The sequence below is a fragment of the Magallana gigas genome, chromosome 10 (assembly GCF_963853765.1).
Source record: "Magallana gigas chromosome 10, xbMagGiga1.1, whole genome shotgun sequence".
Classification (NCBI taxonomy): Eukaryota; Metazoa; Mollusca; class Bivalvia; order Ostreida; family Ostreidae; genus Magallana; species Magallana gigas.
The window spans coordinates 7,425,098-7,443,826 of NC_088862.1; the positions used below are offsets into that span (position 1 = coordinate 7,425,098).

The window sequence follows — 18,729 nt, forward strand, 5'->3', positions numbered from 1 at the left end:
TCCATGTTACCAAGGTTTTGTTGCTAAGCATTATAATTTTTACGTGTCAGCTATTTTATTTTTTCACGTACAATATTAAGTACTTATTTAAAAATAGATTCTATTACTTATCTTTGTAACCAAAAAAAAAATCTTTTGCTGATAAATTTCCATTATGTCCATAAAAAGAATTTAGCCTTTAAGAGGTTAAAATTTCTTCAAAATGTGTTTTGATCGAGCACCAAAAAAAGCATAAAGCAAACAGAGGATCAGATTTAGCAGCATTAGAAATTCAATAAAATGATACCTTCTTCCAAGACTTTGATGACCAAAGGTGAACCAACATGGGGTCGTTTCTGGTTCAATGTCAAGGTCAATCCAACCACAGGTCGCTGGACCAGAACTCTTGTCTGGTAATGGACTTCGGAGACATGATTGAAAGCATAAACTACAACTGCAAAGCTCCCCTCAGTAGTAAACGTAAAATACACCTCATACAAATCCTCTTCCTCTATGTAGATGTATGGGAATCTCTTTCTGCCCTCTCCAATGTCAAATTCTAATTGCACCTGGCTTCCCCCACAGGTTTTGACTAGGAAGAGGACCCTGTCTCGTAGCACCACTACCCCTCTAGGGTACCGGGCACGCCCTCTCTTCATGACCACACACTGGATTTCCTCCTGTATTTGAATGGCCTCAGGGACAGACTTGGTGAGCTTGCTGATACCATTAAACACACTAACACTGATGTTGTACAGCCCAGAGTCCTGGAAAACAAAGCTCGCCTCGGACGACAGATTTGCATTGAGGACTTTGATTGGCTGTATTGAAGATGATGGAACCTTGTTGACAGTTCTGATTGGTTGAGCTGCTGGCTTCACATTCCAAGCAAACTGAACATTACTACCTTCCATCACATCAGCTTGACACACAACTTTGTCTGTCCCTGAAAAGACATGTCCACCTTCACAATGGATGACCAAGTCGGATACGGGAATCATCACGTGAAGATTGGTGGACTCCTCCACACGACTCAAACTGTTCTCCGCTACTGCTTCCACATGGAAACATCCAGCCTCCTGAAAAACATAACTTAATTTCTTGGACCCTTGAATGGTATCAACAGAATTGTTATTTTGCAGGATCGTCCACATGATCTCAGCAGAACGAGAAGACGGCTCAAGTTGAAGGTCAAACTCGCAGGCTTGGTTGACCGAGCATGCACCAGGGGAGACAATCCGAGTCAGACTGAGGCGGTGCATGACAATTAACTCCGAGTCTAGTTCTCCTTCCACAGACAGGTCCCCACTCTTAACCCTGGCTCTTGGTCGATAATTCCTCTCCTCTACAAAAGCATGTTGAAACTTGACATACAGAACACAGCCCATCCCGTAACTAGAGGTTATGTACATTTCTCCCTGTGAGCTACAGTTTAGGGCCAGTGTCTTCTCACTGGTGTCTTCCAGGGAGGCCACATGAGTGTGACCGTCCAGCACATCAATGGTCAGCGTGGAGTTGAACCTGGAATGAATTTCAACCTGGATCAAGAACTCTACCGCTGTCCCAGAAGGTACCACTCCTGATTCCAGGCTTCCTCTGGAAAATCTGAGATTGGAGAGTCTTCTTTCCATCACCACCTATAGCAGAAAAAAACAAACATGGTACATTGTACAGTAGCATTATAAGTAAACTGCAGAGGTTATTGCTTTTCATGGTATTGCTCACAAGGAAAATATGATAATGTCAAAGCCAACTGTATTTACATCATAATTTTTTTATATAGATGAAATACTCCTAATTTTGCAAATCTATTGACTGTTCATGTCTCTGATCTTTTTTTTCCTTTTCATATATTAAGTGATAAATATAATTTCAACAATCAATGAAGCAATCAAATAAATTAACAAACTTGTTAAACCACAGAAACTTTGCCTAAAATGTTCACATGATTTACTAAACGTATTAAATTTGGCTGTGTTTGGCTTCTATCTAGCGTTTTTGGGCAAAAAACGGCATCTGCTAAATCAAGTTATAAGTACATTTGGACAAGCGCTCAATCAAACATTAACTTGTTGTAAAATCGTATTCCACCAAATATCGTATACGAGTCATTCTCAAAATCCGCCAAAATTTTGGTCACGGGTCAATAAAAAATTATATCAATGAAAAATAATATAAATTTGTACATTGATATATACCACACAATATTCTGCAGTTAGCAAAACACTTAAATTCTTTTTGCATGACAAGTTTAAAGAAAATTTGCCTTTTTTAATGTCCAAATTAGCATGATTTGCTAAGTCACACACTCTTTTTGTTGCACTTTCATGTGGTTTATAAATATATCCAGTACATTTTGCTCTCATTTTTTTAAATGTATGCTTTACACAATTCTTAAGAAGTACATTTTAAACAATAAAAGTTTTGTAAATGTACTTGTTTTAAGAAATATCAAGACTTAAATGTGTGTCACAAGAGTTTTCGTCTATCCTGTTATGTGAATGTAAAAACAGAAAATAGAAATATTTAGAATGACCCTTTTTGGATTCAATACTTTCAACCAGCCTCAGTTTCATTTTCATGAAGCCAAGTTGTTGGCACTATTTTTTTGAAGTTCATTAGTTTGAGGAAAATGTCCGTAATGTAAGTATGATTTACTCCGTAGAAGAAAAGCTAGTCCTTACTGTTACATTAAAAATTGACTTAGACATGAAGGTAAAATGTGTTAACTTTTCTTACAAAGTAACCTAACAATTTTGTTTCAAACTACTGCATCATCAACATTGTATGGTAGACAGGAAGGGAAACAAACAACCATATATAGAGTAATTGTCTATCCTGTTATTGTCCATCCTGTTACATGTAAATTTGTAACAGGAAAGACAACTTTAAGAACAGGAAAGACTAGTATTATATAAAATGAGGATTTTAAGACATTTTCAATATTTATATAGCAATAACTTTTCATAAAATATTCAATAAAGTAGTATGTACAATAAATTAACCTTAAGTGGGGATTTTTGTTTTAATAGTTTATGGTATCACATAAGAAGTGATTTTGCAACAGGAAAGATATATCATTGTTACAGTGCGTACTAATTTTTAAAATAACAGAAGAACTATGAATATTTGTTCACTTGTCAAAACATTTTTCATATCATTTTTTGTGAACCATCATTTCATATTCTGTTTTTTATTACTTACAGATACATTTTGTTAGTAAATGATGTCAAAATATATTTTTGTAACAGGAAAGACATGGACTGTTACAGGATAGACAATTAATGATTGTATTTTTCTTTAAAGCATAATCATGCTGATTATTATATATAATCCATGATAAAAATTAGCCTATATGTTTTTGAATTATATCTCAGTTGTTTAAAAATCAATTCAATATCTAGTGATTATGTATAAATATATTAAGGCATTTTAATTCAGTGTAACAGGAAGGACAATAAATTGTTTCTCAAGCAACATAATTTTCCCACCTTTTAATCAAAATATTTGATCTGCAGTTAAGTAAACTATTTTTATGATATGAGGACATATATGTATCTTGTATGCACCAGATTGGTATAAAAAAAACCAATTGCTTCTTCTGGCCCAAAAAAAGTGTTGATGGATGCTGGTATACTCTGGATAACATATTGGCCATCATTCCAGAGCCAGAACAGTTAGATGGGAGTACCCACCACTGGCGTCGAAAGCAAATTAAAAGTGGAGGGGGGGGGGGGGGCAGGGCTAGAGTAATTCTCAGAAATATTGAGGAAAAAAAACTAATTCCCAAAATCATGAAAATCCTATTTTGCTAAATTAGACCTTTTTTTTTGGGGGGGGGGGGGGGGGGGGTGGAGTATACCTATACTGCCAAACAAAAAATCTTACCTACCGAAATTTTTTTCCCCAAATCATGGAATCCCTGATCCCTTGGGGGGGGGGGGGGGGGGGGGGGCGCGCTAGTATACCCAACTTCTCAATCTGAACCCTCAATGATGCTATGTGCCTAATAGTTAGGTCTAACTCAGCAAAAAAAGTGGGGGAGGGGGGCTAATCCCCCCCCCACCCCCCCCCCCCCCCCCCCCGGTTCCGACACCTATGCTGATTTTTCCGGAAGTTTGCCATCAATCTTTTAAGGTTAATTTAGGACCAATTATCTTTGGTGTGAGAAAAAGTGGGGGCGCTGAACCCTCTATGATGCTATGTGCCTAATAGTTAGGTCTAACTCAGCAAAAAAAGTGGGGGGGGGGGGGGGGGGGCTAAGCCCGCCTAGCCGACAACATCTAAAAAAAAGTTACAGAAAAGTGAGACAGCCTACAGTCCTTAGTCATACATAAAGCTAACAAATGCTTTAAGTACTCTGTTAAATGTAACCTTTTTATTTTACTCTACATTGTCCTTCCTGTTACTTCATTTTCTTTAAAAGTTGATATTTTCTTAGGCAATATTCTTATAGGAAAAGTTTGTTTCTTTTGTATTTTACATAGTAATCAGAAATAAATCTATTATTTAATTTAAATATCAACATCAATTTCCACTACTGACCAGATTGTGTTATTAGGAGTCTCTCCTGTTACAGTTGTAAACATTTTTCAATTGTTATTCTATATTTTTCAATATATTTTACTTCTTCACAAATGTCATTATATATTAGGAACACCTTAGTAAATTTTCAGGATTTTTTATATTCAGTGTTTTACAAAATGAAGATTTTGATATGAATGTACACAAGAAGTCCCTCCTGTTGCTTATTTTGTTCTTTCCTGTTACACGTTTTACTGTAAAGATTATAAAGCTTTTAACATAGTATTTAATGGCATTGTGTAAGGTTAATCTATATTTTAACAGCATATTAATTGACTCCAAACTGTGAGATTGATGCTAAGTTTACTATCAATCAACTTTAAATCAGAATTACAACTTTGTAACAGGAGAGACTTGTTTAATACAACGTACTGTCTTTCCTGTTGCGAGGCTGTCTTTCCTGTTACAGCACCATAAATATAAAAATATGTTGCTTGTGTATATTTCTTTTAGGTTTGGGTCTACACATATGCTTAAAGTTTCATTTCTAATCAAATATAAGCACTTTGAGCTTGATACTTATCTTTTTATTCTGTAAAATTGTGAAAATAACAAACAAAATGTTTACCTGTTTGAAAATTTTCTATTATATTATTGTAATTTGTATTTTGCTTCTGTTTCATTGAAAAAATGTTACTGGTCCTTTATTTGTCATGCTTTCACAATATTGTCTGAAGAAATTTTGGAATATTGTTTTGCTTCAATTTATTAAAATTTGTATTTTCTAAAGTGTAACAGGAAGGAAAACATTTAAGTATGACCAGTTCTTTGATTGTGTTTTACTCAGAAATCAAATAATTTCTAGGTGGGAGTTAAGTGTTTTTGTATTCTTCAGATATGTGTTTATTGTTACAATTGAAAAAAATTATTTTTCAACACAAGAAAATTCTTGATTTTTCTTAAATTTTATTTCTGCGTTTTTTGATAATGACTCATACGCTAAATATAATATGTTTACAGTAATCAATGCACCAGTGATAAGTAAGTAACTAATGGTCATTAATCAGAATTGTGGCATGGATGCTATTAAACAACAAATATAGAACATAAGAAGATAAAAATGGTTTTAATGCAAGGGCTAGACATGTGTCAGAGACAGGGGCATCTGTAATTTCCTTGTGTAACAGAATCCTTCAGCTAGCTGTATTACATCACAAAGATCCCCACCATCTGCAATTATAAGCAGGTACACAACGCTCTGTAGGGGTATCCAATTCACTCAGGGCGGGGCTAAATACCAGACAGGTACCTGTAACCACTGGGTGAAGCTAAATACCAGGCAGACACTGCGAACAATGATTACACTGTGTGAGTCATTAATTATTACATCAGCCAAACTTTTCCAAATTGCAGGGTTTAATTTCCCTGTATAAATATGGGAATTCTTGAGCCGCAGTTTCTCTTAGAGTTTGCAGAGCATGGAAATTTGGAGCATAATTTCAAATACCCGGTACATGAGATGTCAATTTCATACTATGGAAGATGCATTGTATGATAATCAGTCTAGACTTATGATTGTGTTTGATTATCATAACTTACTTCAACTCATAACATGATATAGTTCAACATGAGTCAGATTGAATAGCATGACCTGATTTGGCACTAAAAATCATTTCTAGAGATGTTATTGACTGAACCATGAATTAAACTTAAGCACTGGTACTATACCACTGAGCTACTTCTGTGGTCTATACATAGTCTAATCTAGCATTGTAGTTTTTATACAATGTACTGTAGATACTGTAGAAGCACATGTATTTCTTTGGGTTAGAAATTGTTGTTTTTCAACCAAATAAAATTTCGTCGAGATTTAATTTCTTCATTTTGTAATCCCTAAAATGTACCATGTATCAACTCTGTATTTATGAATAATAAGGTTAAAAATTTGTCATGGATTTAATTTCGTTGATTAATACTGCCAACGAAAATAACAAAATCAATTCCTCAACGAACATATCTGCTTCTACAGTAATCAATCACTTATTATTGGAAAATAAAAGTCTTACCACATAAATGGACTTCGAGAGTTTCCCAAACGTGTTTTCTGCAGTAACCCATACTTGGTAGACTCCTAATGTCTGGAGCTGGAACCACTGAAACAACACAAGGAACAGAATGGTAACTACAGTAAAACACGCTTATAATGAAGTCCCAGGGATGGGCCATTTTGCTTTGTTGTAAGCGTTATTCATTATATCTGTCAAGTTTACAACATGTAATAAAGTTTACAACATGTAATAAAGTCACAACGAATTAAAACCACTTCACTATATAAGCATAAATTCATTATAAGCATGGTCCCTATATCCGTAAACTACTGTATAAAGCTACTGGATAATCAATTGTTTAATCAAAAGAATGAAAAAAATTCACTTCCAATAAACTTATTCTTATATTTGCCCATTTGATTTTCACACCACTATCCCTCATTGACAATGAAGAAATCTAAAATGGGGGCTTCATAAAATGTCATTATGAAAAGTCAGTGAAAGCTAATATGTAAATTTTTAAAATATCAAAAACTTACTGCATGTACTGTTTCACCAACATTTAAAATGTCATTTGAATCTCTATCATTTAAGAAATTTTCAATTCTTTAATTGTTGGCATTTGAATTCATGTAACCACTGGCCCTTACTTAATTTCTGGCTGTTAAACATTTAACAGCAATTTTAGTCAATTTACCAATGGAAAGCTATAACCAATCTTTTCATTCAACGTTTCTTAAATTCCTCATTTAAACCTCATCAATTTACCCCTCCAATTACTATGCATTCTTGTTCTTGGAAAAGCGATTATCTCTTAGATTTTCTGTATACAAATTTGCACTTGTCTAAACAGCCAAGCTGGATTCCCCACCAGAAAAAAAACCCCAAACTCCCAGAAATAGAACATCTTACATATAGAAGAAGTATAAACAGACAAAAGACATCGGCAGAAAGTTTATAAACAATTGGTTGATAGGAACCATCCTTTCAGCTTCAGAGGGACATTACATCATAGTGGCAGTCTTTGAACAATTCAGCATTTCTAAATTTGTCCAAGTTACATCAACTGCACCTTCATACCAAACATTCTTATTTCTTAGGTAAATGGTTAAGATAAGTTATATTATAGGACAAAAAAAAAAGATTTTCTGAACAAAATTCATCAGCAACTTTCAGTTCTACATTATAAATTGCTGTAAACAAACTTTTAATTAGTAGTATGTAAGAAATATTCATTTCATTTTTGAGTTGTCATCATTCACCATATTTAATGCTTGATAAAGTGCAATTTCTAACAATATACTGCTTTGATAAGATATTAATATCTGCGTAAAATGGCGAGAAGCCCATCTTGGGAATTTTAAAATCTTGCTTTTTATTTTCGGCCATCTGTAAACTACATGAAATTATGATAAAATTCGGCATTCACAATTTGATGTTCCCCTGATTTGGTGGACAACCGTTGAAATGCAGAACTAAGTATTCACATAAAATAAGGAATCTACAGTAGTTTATACCTCTCTTTCATTGAATTTATTCATCCTAGTTTGAATCTTATGTATGCTTATCATTTTCCCACTTCCTATAACCTAATGCAAACAGTCTCCATCCATAAGTGCTGACATTCCTCCAACCCATCTTACTCTTGAAACTCCCTCCCCCTCCAACCTTTTGAATTTCACTGCTGATAATACTGTGGAATCATTTAAATTTGTGGGGGCCAATTGTCGTGGATTAAATTATGAGTACTTTGCTTATTCCAGGGGATGATCTAATTTCGTGAATCAGTTTTCAGTTTCAGTAACAAAGATAACTCTTTCTAATTTTTTTTCAATGATGGGGGAGGGCTACCCAAGAATACCACAAAAACCGAGCCACCACAAATTCTAATGAGTATCCCATATTTTTACACTAAGATTTCTTTCTCAAGTCTGATCTAAACCCCTCTTCTCTTGAATTATCTCCTAGTGTCCCTTGCATCCATTAGTGTTCCAAATGGAGAAGGAGGAATCTAATTACCGGGGCAATGGCTGACTCGTTACAGCACCCCGCTAATCTTATCTTGTCCTCAGGGCTATAATGCACAATTAATATCAATCGTAGCAGTCACCGGAAAGATTAGCACCCAACTTCATTTGCTGGAGAAAGCCGGCAGAGATAAAACTCGGCAAGCCATTAACAAGTTTCCAGGGGTTTTAGAAAAGCCACACTACCCCCTGAGTTAAACATCCTAACACACTGGTTATAATCAATTTAAAATTCTCAACTCTTGGGAGGAAAAGATTGAAGCATCCTATCTTGACACAAAGATAATTTTTCTGTGAAATCATAAATCAACTTTATAAGTCGGCACACAGAACCTCAAAGGACTTAGTTAAATGACGTTGCATGTTCAAAATTATAATTTCATCATTCGATTATTATATAATTTCAAAATTACACATCATTAAACCAGGCCCATAATAGGGGTCATCACTTTTAATACAATATCATGTGGATTTAAACTAATGTTTGCTCATATAATGCCTCATTAAGTAATATGCCACCACCACCCCCCCCCCCCCCCCCCCACCCCAACTCACCTTCCTTCCTTTGAAACCCTATAGCTTGAGCTTTAATGTAGTTTATACTCAGTTCATTATTATAGAAATTGGGTTTTCAAAATATTTAAAAAAAAAAAGAAAAAAAGAACAGCCCCCACCCCCACCCCCAAAAAAGTGCAATTTAAAGAACTTAAATGTATCCTTACAACACTCTTTATACTTAACAATGTAAATATCTGCAAATCAAGACCAATTAGTTTAAATAATTTAAATACCTTTTTAATTGAAAATTCTTAAATTTTCTTGTTTCCATATTATTCATTTATAACTTATTTAAAAAAAATATTAATCAGACATGTAATAATTATATCCAGTACTTGATAAGTATATGGTATGCAAGGAAATTCCTTTTTTCCCTCTCTGATTAAATTCTTCAAAAATCACTGTAATAAAACTTAAAGTCTCGTAACATTGAATTCTTGCCTTACAGATTTTGCGAGATTACATCTAACATTGCATAACAAAGCCAATTAAATCACTGATTAAAATTTAGCCGACTGATATCATTGCCAAATATAACTCTGATAAACTTTAAACACATGATCATCAACAGAAATATGTTTATGGGTGTTGTTTCCAAGCTGTTTTAAACACAGAAGAAAAAAATAAACGACAGCCACAGGAAACAAAGAAAAAAATCTACGTCTTACCTGTAAATTCCCTTTGGTAAAATAACTTCCACAGACATAAATTAGAGGTAAAAAAAAAGACACAGAGAGAGAAAAAAAAATTGCAGAATCTCTTAACACTCGTAATTTATACAACAAAGAAGACGAGGCATAACCAAGGGGCACCTGCTATTATGATGAGTTAAGCACAGTCTCTCCAGGCCAAAACGAACTAACTCTTTAATGGCACCAGTGAGATCTCACGAACGCCTGCTGCATTCCTGCACACAAAGCGGCTGTTCTCTGTCATCCTGACCCCTGAAGCTAGTGTGGGTCAGGCCCTAGCTTCGGGGTCCTTGGGGTCACATTTAGTGTTTATACAAGCCCACCATTAATGTGCATGTTCAGATTGTGATACTGAAGTTAAGAAAAGGGGGGTGGGGATGGATGGGGTTCAACAAAGGTAATTGATGATACCAGTTATTCTTAGACAAGCATAAAACTATACACATCAACATCAATTTGCATAATATATATGTGTTCTATGTCAAAAAAGGTTTTTCTATATGCTGCATTTAAACAATGTTGTAATATGTATCACAAAAGAAATAGGGTGGGACTCTCTTCTGAAATAGCTATTTCTTAAGATATTTTAGCATCAGGTTTATTAATCAATATTGGAAGGTTGTGCAGTCCTTTAAAATTTTTCATGTTGAGCAATAATAGGCTATTTTGCAATCTTAATCAATAAACTGTACCACATCGGTAATATTTTGCAAGTTGAAATGAACATGTTCACAGCCATCATTAACAATATATGTTAACTTTGTGCAACACCCAAGGAGGCCGAGGAGCTGTCTAATTAAGGCAACCCCCTCCCCATTTTGACTTGTGCACTCAAAATTCACGTACTACAAATCATTTGATAAACACTGCAAGTTTGAAATGTGAAAGTAAAAACAATTTGCAATAAAAAGTATGTAAACCCATCTACAGAGATGCCTAAATTCAATGACACCTCCCCTCGTGTACTGTTCTTTCAGCAAATTTAGCAAGGGATAACTTTCACAATTGAGACTGGCACCAGCAATTCTCCAATGCACATTGTGTGGGATTCAACACATGATGGGTATTACTGCCATGAGTCAAATTACATAGGAGTAGGTCATACCACATGACACTGTCCAGTTAAAGTTATTTTTTATTCAAAATATTCTGAACATTTATATAAACTGACAACATGCACATGTGCCAATGCATCTGACTTCTTGTTCAGTCAGTGAAACATGCAGTTTCTAAAATAGCACTGTATCTGCTGTGTAAGAAGAGTAAGAACCTAAAGAATTCACTAAACAAAATGTAAGGTTATACAAGTTGTATGCAATGCAGGTTTTACTGTAACTGTAATGTCTTCTGAAAATACACAGATGTCTGCTCTACATCTTATCAGAAAACTAAAAGTTTTATCGTTCACAGTATAAGAAAACTGTATAGGGAATCCAATAGCACAGGTTTAACTGTACATGTGTAGAATTACACAAGTGTCATTGTTCTATTTAGACATACAAATGTTTGTCCAAACAGAAACCCAAATGTCCCTTGTCTCTACATACATACTAACAGGTGGTTGCTGTAAATGCTTTCAGATAACACATTTGTTTCACTGTGCAGTGTATCATACTATGAATTACACAGTCTATCAGTTTATTTTTTGATCATTATGCAAGTTCTACTGTACCGTCCATCAAAATGACGAGGTTTCTGCTTTAGATTAGTATGTCTTATTCAGCAATTCTACTAATTTAAAATAAGAGCAATATTGACCCTTGGTGTGAGGTGTGTTTTATTATAGAGTTGTCTATTACATCGGCTTCAATGTACATTTTTTTATTTTCATCTAACTTATAGACATATTTATTAAAGATTATATGAATCTGAAAACTGTTCATGCAGTGTTTTTATTTTCAACAGGTGTCACATTAGAACAATATATTGTACTGTAAGTTGAGCTATATAGGTTTTTAAAAGCATGTTTGTAAATCATTTATATATTGTCAGAAAAATTTGCAATAAAATGGGTTCTGTACATTGCTTCACATTAAAACAGTAAAATGTTGGGATTGCACACATTTCCCTAATAAAACAAACGCAGGTTAAGTTGTTCTGCAGCATTATTATTTCACTTATAAACTACAAAGATATCTGAACTTCTGTCTTGAATTAGGGAACTTATCGAATGATTTAATATTACGGTAATTTTGTATAACTTCTGTAGACACTGAATCTCTTTAGTAATTACAAATAAAAGAAGAAGCCCCTGTGCTCTACTGTTTGAAGTCATCATCTTGAACAAACAAAAGGGAGCAGTTTCCTCAGAATTCAAACCACCGCCATGTGGCTCCTATCAGAATCAAACTCTTCCCTCAGCTGTGTGGGTTTACTACGGTTCCGTCTTTTTATAGAATTATTTTATTGATGATGGAAGGAGATATCTTTTAACTTTAATTTATTGCATAACACCTAATTATCTGGGGAGGAAAAAGAGACTTTTGAGGCTCCATCCTACATCAGTTTTACAGGTTTCGCTGATCAAACATCAAATTTTAGATCTTTAGTAGGAAAAGGTGGGTGTTTTGCCAGAATGTCTTAAATGGTTAAACAATGTTGTAGTGCAATGGAAGGAAAAGGTCAAACTACAAAAAGTTGATCTTATCAATGCGAGTTCAAATCCAACTGTGACACATTGAAAGGAACTTCTATTAAATATAAATTCTGAGAATAATGAAAGGGTCTTCATGGTAAGGTCTCCTATAATATCATCAGATTATGTGTGGAATTGAAATTTGTGAAAGCCTTTTACCAATGATCAGTTTATAAATAGCCACAAAAACTGACAAAATGTATAACTGCATATATAAATTATATTTTGTTATGCATTTAAAAATTGTAAAAAAAAAAAAATCTTCCACAAAAAATTACAACATTGAGTATAGATTCTTGCAATGGACAATATTTTCTGTAAAAACTATCCCTCTGAATGAATCAATGTAAATGATTTCACTGAAAAGGTGTTGGCAAAGCAAGGGATAGTTCAACAATCATCACTGCACCAATCAGTTGAAGACAAATGTTTCAAAGTTCTGTTAATACACAACATTTACCGTATCTAACAAACTGACCCAGTGTTTTAACATTCAACAAGAAACAACTGGTTACTAATCAAACAAGTGATTTAGTCTTTTAATGAATTTTTTGAAGCTTAAACCATTTCCAATTAAGTTTAAAGACAAAATTGCGATTTGTTGTGAACTGCATTTTTCTCCATTTTCTTATCCAATACTGTTTGTTAGAAGAATTAAAATGTGTCATTTCCATGTATTTAAATGTGTATTTGTTATTCTATTTTACATCTAATTCCTATACACTTTCCATATCTTAGTTGGTATCTTACAGCTTTAGAGAATCTGTAATTCAAATTCAGAGAGATTAAAGAATTTGCATAGTTATCTGATGAGAATGCCATTTGACTCTGTAATTTAATTCACTCAATAAAAATGGTAACATAAATTTTTCTCTAATCATGACAAAAAGTATTTTTTTAATATTAGCAAATCAACTGCAGCAACACAATTCCCTCTACATAACCATGCTACAGTAACATACCTCAATCAATCAATCAATCAATCAATTTATCTTAAAACTGTGATTTCAATTAGACAACTATCATCATGGAAAGTTCAAAGTACAGGAAAGATTTTTAATATTAATCATTTAATTTAATCAAAGTACGAGTCTTGTAGCGAAGTCTGATGCTCTGAATAGCCTACACTCAGTATACAAAACATTCTGCACAATATTACCACAAACATGGGCATAAAACCTACCTTCAGAAAACTGGTAGGGAAAAAATTCTAACTTCACTGTGACTTGAACCATTAAACGAAACAAACAAATAAAACTCACCGTGCAGTCAGGACAGCCAGGAAGTGGTTCAAAAGATCAATGCACCAAAAAAACTCCCGTAACAGCCGATCAATAACAATTACATCTGAACCGATCTCCCAAACTCCTGCCGCAAATCCTTAATATAAATCCGTAAACTACATCAGATTATTCGACGGACAAGGAATGATTGTTCTGAGAGCAGGGAGGACTGATGTTGGACGAGAGATTCTCTCTGATTGGTCTGATTAAAACACAAGCACCCCGCATGATGCAGGGAGATTTACTGCATTATAATCCAATATCTCACCAAGCCCCAATAAACCGCTATCTGTAATTGCTGATAATGAAAAATAAGTATTGCACTGCCCCAAACATATCTCTGCAAAAACAGAGAGAGAGGGGCAATTTATTCTGTAATTGCCAGTACTTTTCTGAAAACATTTCTGTCTTACGAAGTAATAAACTTAATAGACTTTTCTCTTTCACTAGTCTTTTTTATTACCATTGAATTAAAATCACAATTTTAACTGACAAAAAAAGAAGAAAAATAAAGATACCAACTTATATTTTATCATGATTTTTAGACTAATGTTCTTGAGCTCCGAGGACTTGAAATCTACCACAGTCACCCTGATACACCATGATTTTGTTATGTCAATTTCCAACAGATCCATCAATAGATGAATAATACCAATACCCTCTGGGGTCACAGACTGACAGTCTATGCACTTAACCCTCCCCAAATAAACCTGGTACCTTCTTTTAAAAGAAATTTTAATGACAACACGAACTCAAATCACATTGCATTCAAATTCTCCAACACTGGTTACAAGACATTACTTTTACATGTTGTTACATGCTGTCTCGACATATCACCAACACCAGGGGAGACCAGACCTTTAAGCAATGGAATCTTTAAAGTTCAGACATATTCCTAAAACAACAGAGTAAGGATTCCTCAATAATAAAGATATAATAATCCATATTGATTCACACACGGCATGCCTGATGCAAATTGAGGAATAAATGTCAGACAGGCCTATTCTGGTCATTAATCAGGATTTGCGTTCCACCCATTACGAAAACACAGAGTTTAACACCATTGTTACAGTTAAACTCCCTGTGCCTCTTAAACAAGCACAATCCTTCATCAATATGGATGATACCAGAAATTCAAGCAAATTAATCTACTGTTGTTAAGAATTCATCTTCCAGAAACACAAAACAATGTTCTCTCTTCTCAGTTATTGGTATGATATATGACATAACACTGAGGATCAAAATTACGGCCTTTACCTTGCATTCTTTATTTCATGATTTTTATGTCAACAGATCATTAGACATCCATGGATTTAAAAAAACAAATCCAATCCAAGAAGCTTTCTCCAACTACCTTCCTTTTGGTTTCATTTGATAACCATCATAAACATTAATATTTAAAACAGAAAATATCCTTGAAGTGACACAAAACAACAAGCATACTTAATCTCAGAAGAAATTGACTGAATTATTTAATCATCTGTTGAACGATTCTTTAAGTTAGGAGTAAATTCATTGACATATTTATGAAGATTTTAATTTTATTGATAAGGAATGAGAATGGTCAATGAAAGAAATCATTGGAATTTGAAATTTGTTCAGTTCAAAAATCATTGAGAATGAAAAATTTTACCAATCAAAAACTATAACACATCTGATGTTGAAAAATGTTATCAAGAGTGAAAAATCACTGGAAGCTTTAAAGTTAAACAAAAATATAAAAAATTGTTTTCTTAAAAAACCCATATTTGTTACTTCTTACAATCAAAAAGAAAAGAAATTATTGGGTTTCTTCTCTCACTACAACCAAACTTATATTGGGTCACCATCCAACAACTGGAAGCATCCCTCAGATGGCCTCAGTTTTCAATCCCTAAAGCTTGAAGTACCTCTATGAGTGGCCCCTGGAGTCCAAGCCTCCTTTTCATTGTCCATCATATCAATAAATGAGCCAATCACTCAGGAACTAAACTTATCAATCAAGCCTTGTTTCTCACTCACTAAATAGCATTCCCAGAGGTGGAATGGACACATCGCCTTATTTTTTTTTCTCCTAACTAACAAGCCAATGCAATGAAACCCATCTGATTACTGTCATAAAGTTCTAGCACCCTCCATCGTAAAACAGATCTGAATCAGTTTATCTTTAACAAAATGCAGCATCCTTTTTCCTTAAATCAAATAGCACTCTGGTCTTTTTTCTAACTCTTTCTCTCTGCTTCTCTCTCACTCTCTCTCTCTGTGAAAAAGATGAATGATTGTACCATCCATTTTCACTCTTAATTACTGTCATGGATGCTCAGAAAAGATAATTAAAATTGTACTCAACACTATTAAATTTATTGAGAATGATAATTTGTGTCTATCAATTCAATTTCAATTTTATTATCCTTGAGCTTTACAACTCATCAGAAAACAAATTATCAATTATACATGTATCCAGAACTTTGGCTATTTCATGGTTTAGCTATTACACACACTGCTTAATTCTAAATTTAATTTAATATAGCATGTTCCATTTTGATTCATGGGAGAAAAATATCAGAAGCATGATGAAACTAACTCAAATAAAGCTACATTGTTTAAATTATGCACATACAGTCAATCCTTGTTATTTCAAACTTGAAGAACACAGAAAAATTAAGATATAAAGAAATTCAAGATATAAAGAATAAAATGCATAAAAAGTGGTTAGTACTTTGAACTCAATTTGAAATATTCATGATATTTGGGATATCAATTATTGAGATAACTGAGTTGAACTGTAATTATTCTACTAAACTGAGTTGAACTGTAATTATTCTACAAAACTTGATCAGCCTACAATATCAAAAATTAAAGAAACCCTAACACTTAATTAAGGCTTACAAAGGGAAGTTACTCAATTTATTATTCTGCAGAAAAATCTTAGTGCACTGAGAGAGAGAGAGAGAGAGAGAGAGAGCACTGTGAGAGAGAGAGCACTGAGAGAGAGAGAGCACTGAGAGAGAGAGAGAGAGAGAGAGAGAGAGAGAGAGAGAGAGAGAGAGCACTGTGAGAGAGAGAGCACTGAGAGAGAGAGAGAGAGAGAGAGACCTTCAAGATGCCTCTAAAGCTATGAGCTAAATTTAATTTTGTCAGTTATTGGAAAAGTAATCAGGGGAACAACAGGAAATGAACAGTTTCCATGTGCATAATCTTTGTAAGGCCTGCTTCACTTTACATTTTTTTTCCAATTCTGATTCAATTAGTGATGAAGAAAGACATGGGATGAATGGATTAAGATGCCTGGAACACAGGTTTTAAACAAAATTATATGATGAAACTCTCTCTCTCTCTTTCTCTCTTTCTCTCTCTCTCTCTCTCTCTCTCTCTCTCTCTCTCTCTCCAGCTATGAAAAAAAAATATTCACTATGCAAACAATAGTTTGAAAACAAAAAGTTTGTTTGAAACTCTTTGCTCATTTCAAACATATGCGTTGTCAATTTCAAAATAACTATATATTCAACAAAGTTCAAACATCCTAAACTACCCAGACAGACAGTTAAACAAACACAAGAACAACAATCCAATTAAAAATCTGGCAGTGAACAACCAAACTTTTTGTTGTTGTCAAATCTGACCTATTGACCCTGCAGACATTGTTTAGACTCCATTAAGAATGACAGTCCCTACACCAGCCATGATTAATCTGCCATCCATTGACGGGGTTAAACAGGAGGTGATTATCTTAAAACATTGTGGAAATGTAGCATGACCAGAAGAAGATTGCCAGACAATTACTAAATCCTATCCAACACAAAGTCAGCCAGCAATGTGCTTAGAACACTTTGATAAATGACAACTGGAGAAAGACATCTCCTTTACTCTCTCTCTCTCTCCCCTCTCTCTCTCTCTCTCTCTCTCTCTCTCTCTCTCTCTCTCTCGCTCTCTCTCTCTCTCTCTCTCCAGAGTATAAAAAAGATATTATATTTCTATTGATTCATTGTGTAAGTGTTGCAATGGACATCAATTGATAAACACAGACTGTCCAAACATAACTTTTCTTCAAGTATATATGCATATAGAAGCTGAGCATCATTCATATACATAATTCCCCTCTGTAGGTAATGGCATTGGTCTTTCACAAACTCACCTGAATTGTTGAACAGCCATCATTGCAGACTTCAGTGACCTTGACCTCTCTTATCCCCAGTGACCTCTCTTCAAAGGTGAAGGTAACATTTTCCCCAACAGCAACAGAAACCTCTAATGAAAAATTGGCTCCCTGGAAAACGGAGAAGAACTGGGCTTTTTCTGGGACTACAAACTCTTCTGGCAAACAAGATGGCTGATCAGAGAGGTCAACGAGGTTCACAATTTCAAGATCGAGAGGTGAAGGGTCAAGGACATTGATCCTTAAGGTTGTTGAAAGCAGTGATATCTTATTGGTGACATACACATCTGCAAATATAAAATGTTTTCAATTTATTTGTTACACATGATATAAATACCGTATAACGGGTAATTTTACTGCTGTAATTTTTTACGAATTTGTCATAAAATAGGGTGATTTGAATTTTTACGCGTTATTTTTTTACGAATTGGACATGTCCGTAAAAATTTAAATCATCTGTGGTAAAATGGGGAAATTTCACCGTGACTTTGTTACAGTTGACACATACATATAGTTTATACAAATCAGAAAATCGTTTTTCTGTTAACAATTCCTTATATTTATAGCTAGGGATGTCAAATTGGTCAATTTTTAGTACTCGGTTACTCGGACGTTTTCCGATCGAGTACCCAGGTACTCAGTAAGAAAGAAAATAAATATGAACAAGTACATTGATAACTGTAAAAACTTGGTCACTTTTGTAGAAATTCCTCCTTATGTTTAAGACAAATGTGATTTAACATGTTTGTCGTTCTCCCCGTATAGAATAATCTAGTTTACTCGCACAGCTGATATTTTACGTTTTCTGAATCTTCAGTTCTTTTAAAATATTTCCAGACCTTTGAAGT

The 18,729-nt window shown here is 34.2% G+C and overlaps 1 protein-coding gene across 4 annotated transcripts in view; it reads right to left on the reverse strand.

The window, feature by feature from the left end:
• LOC105329347 (polycystin-1-like protein 1) overlaps positions 1–18,729 on the reverse strand; it is a 105,550-nt gene that overhangs the window by 71,085 nt on the left and 15,736 nt on the right. For 2 of the 4 annotated variants that reach the window (XM_066073920.1, XM_066073919.1), the window contains exons 6-8: positions 17,861–18,168; positions 6,570–6,656; positions 287–1,616 (exon numbers count right to left, since the gene is read on the reverse strand). In XM_066073920.1, the coding sequence (XP_065929992.1) occupies positions 287–1,616; positions 6,570–6,656; positions 17,861–18,168 (1,725 nt within the window). Of the gene's footprint in view, positions 1–286; positions 1,617–6,569; positions 6,657–9,804; positions 9,979–13,725; positions 13,902–17,860; positions 18,169–18,729 lie in introns of those variants that run through there. The other 2 variants (XM_066073921.1, XM_066073922.1) reach the window with 2 other exon arrangements.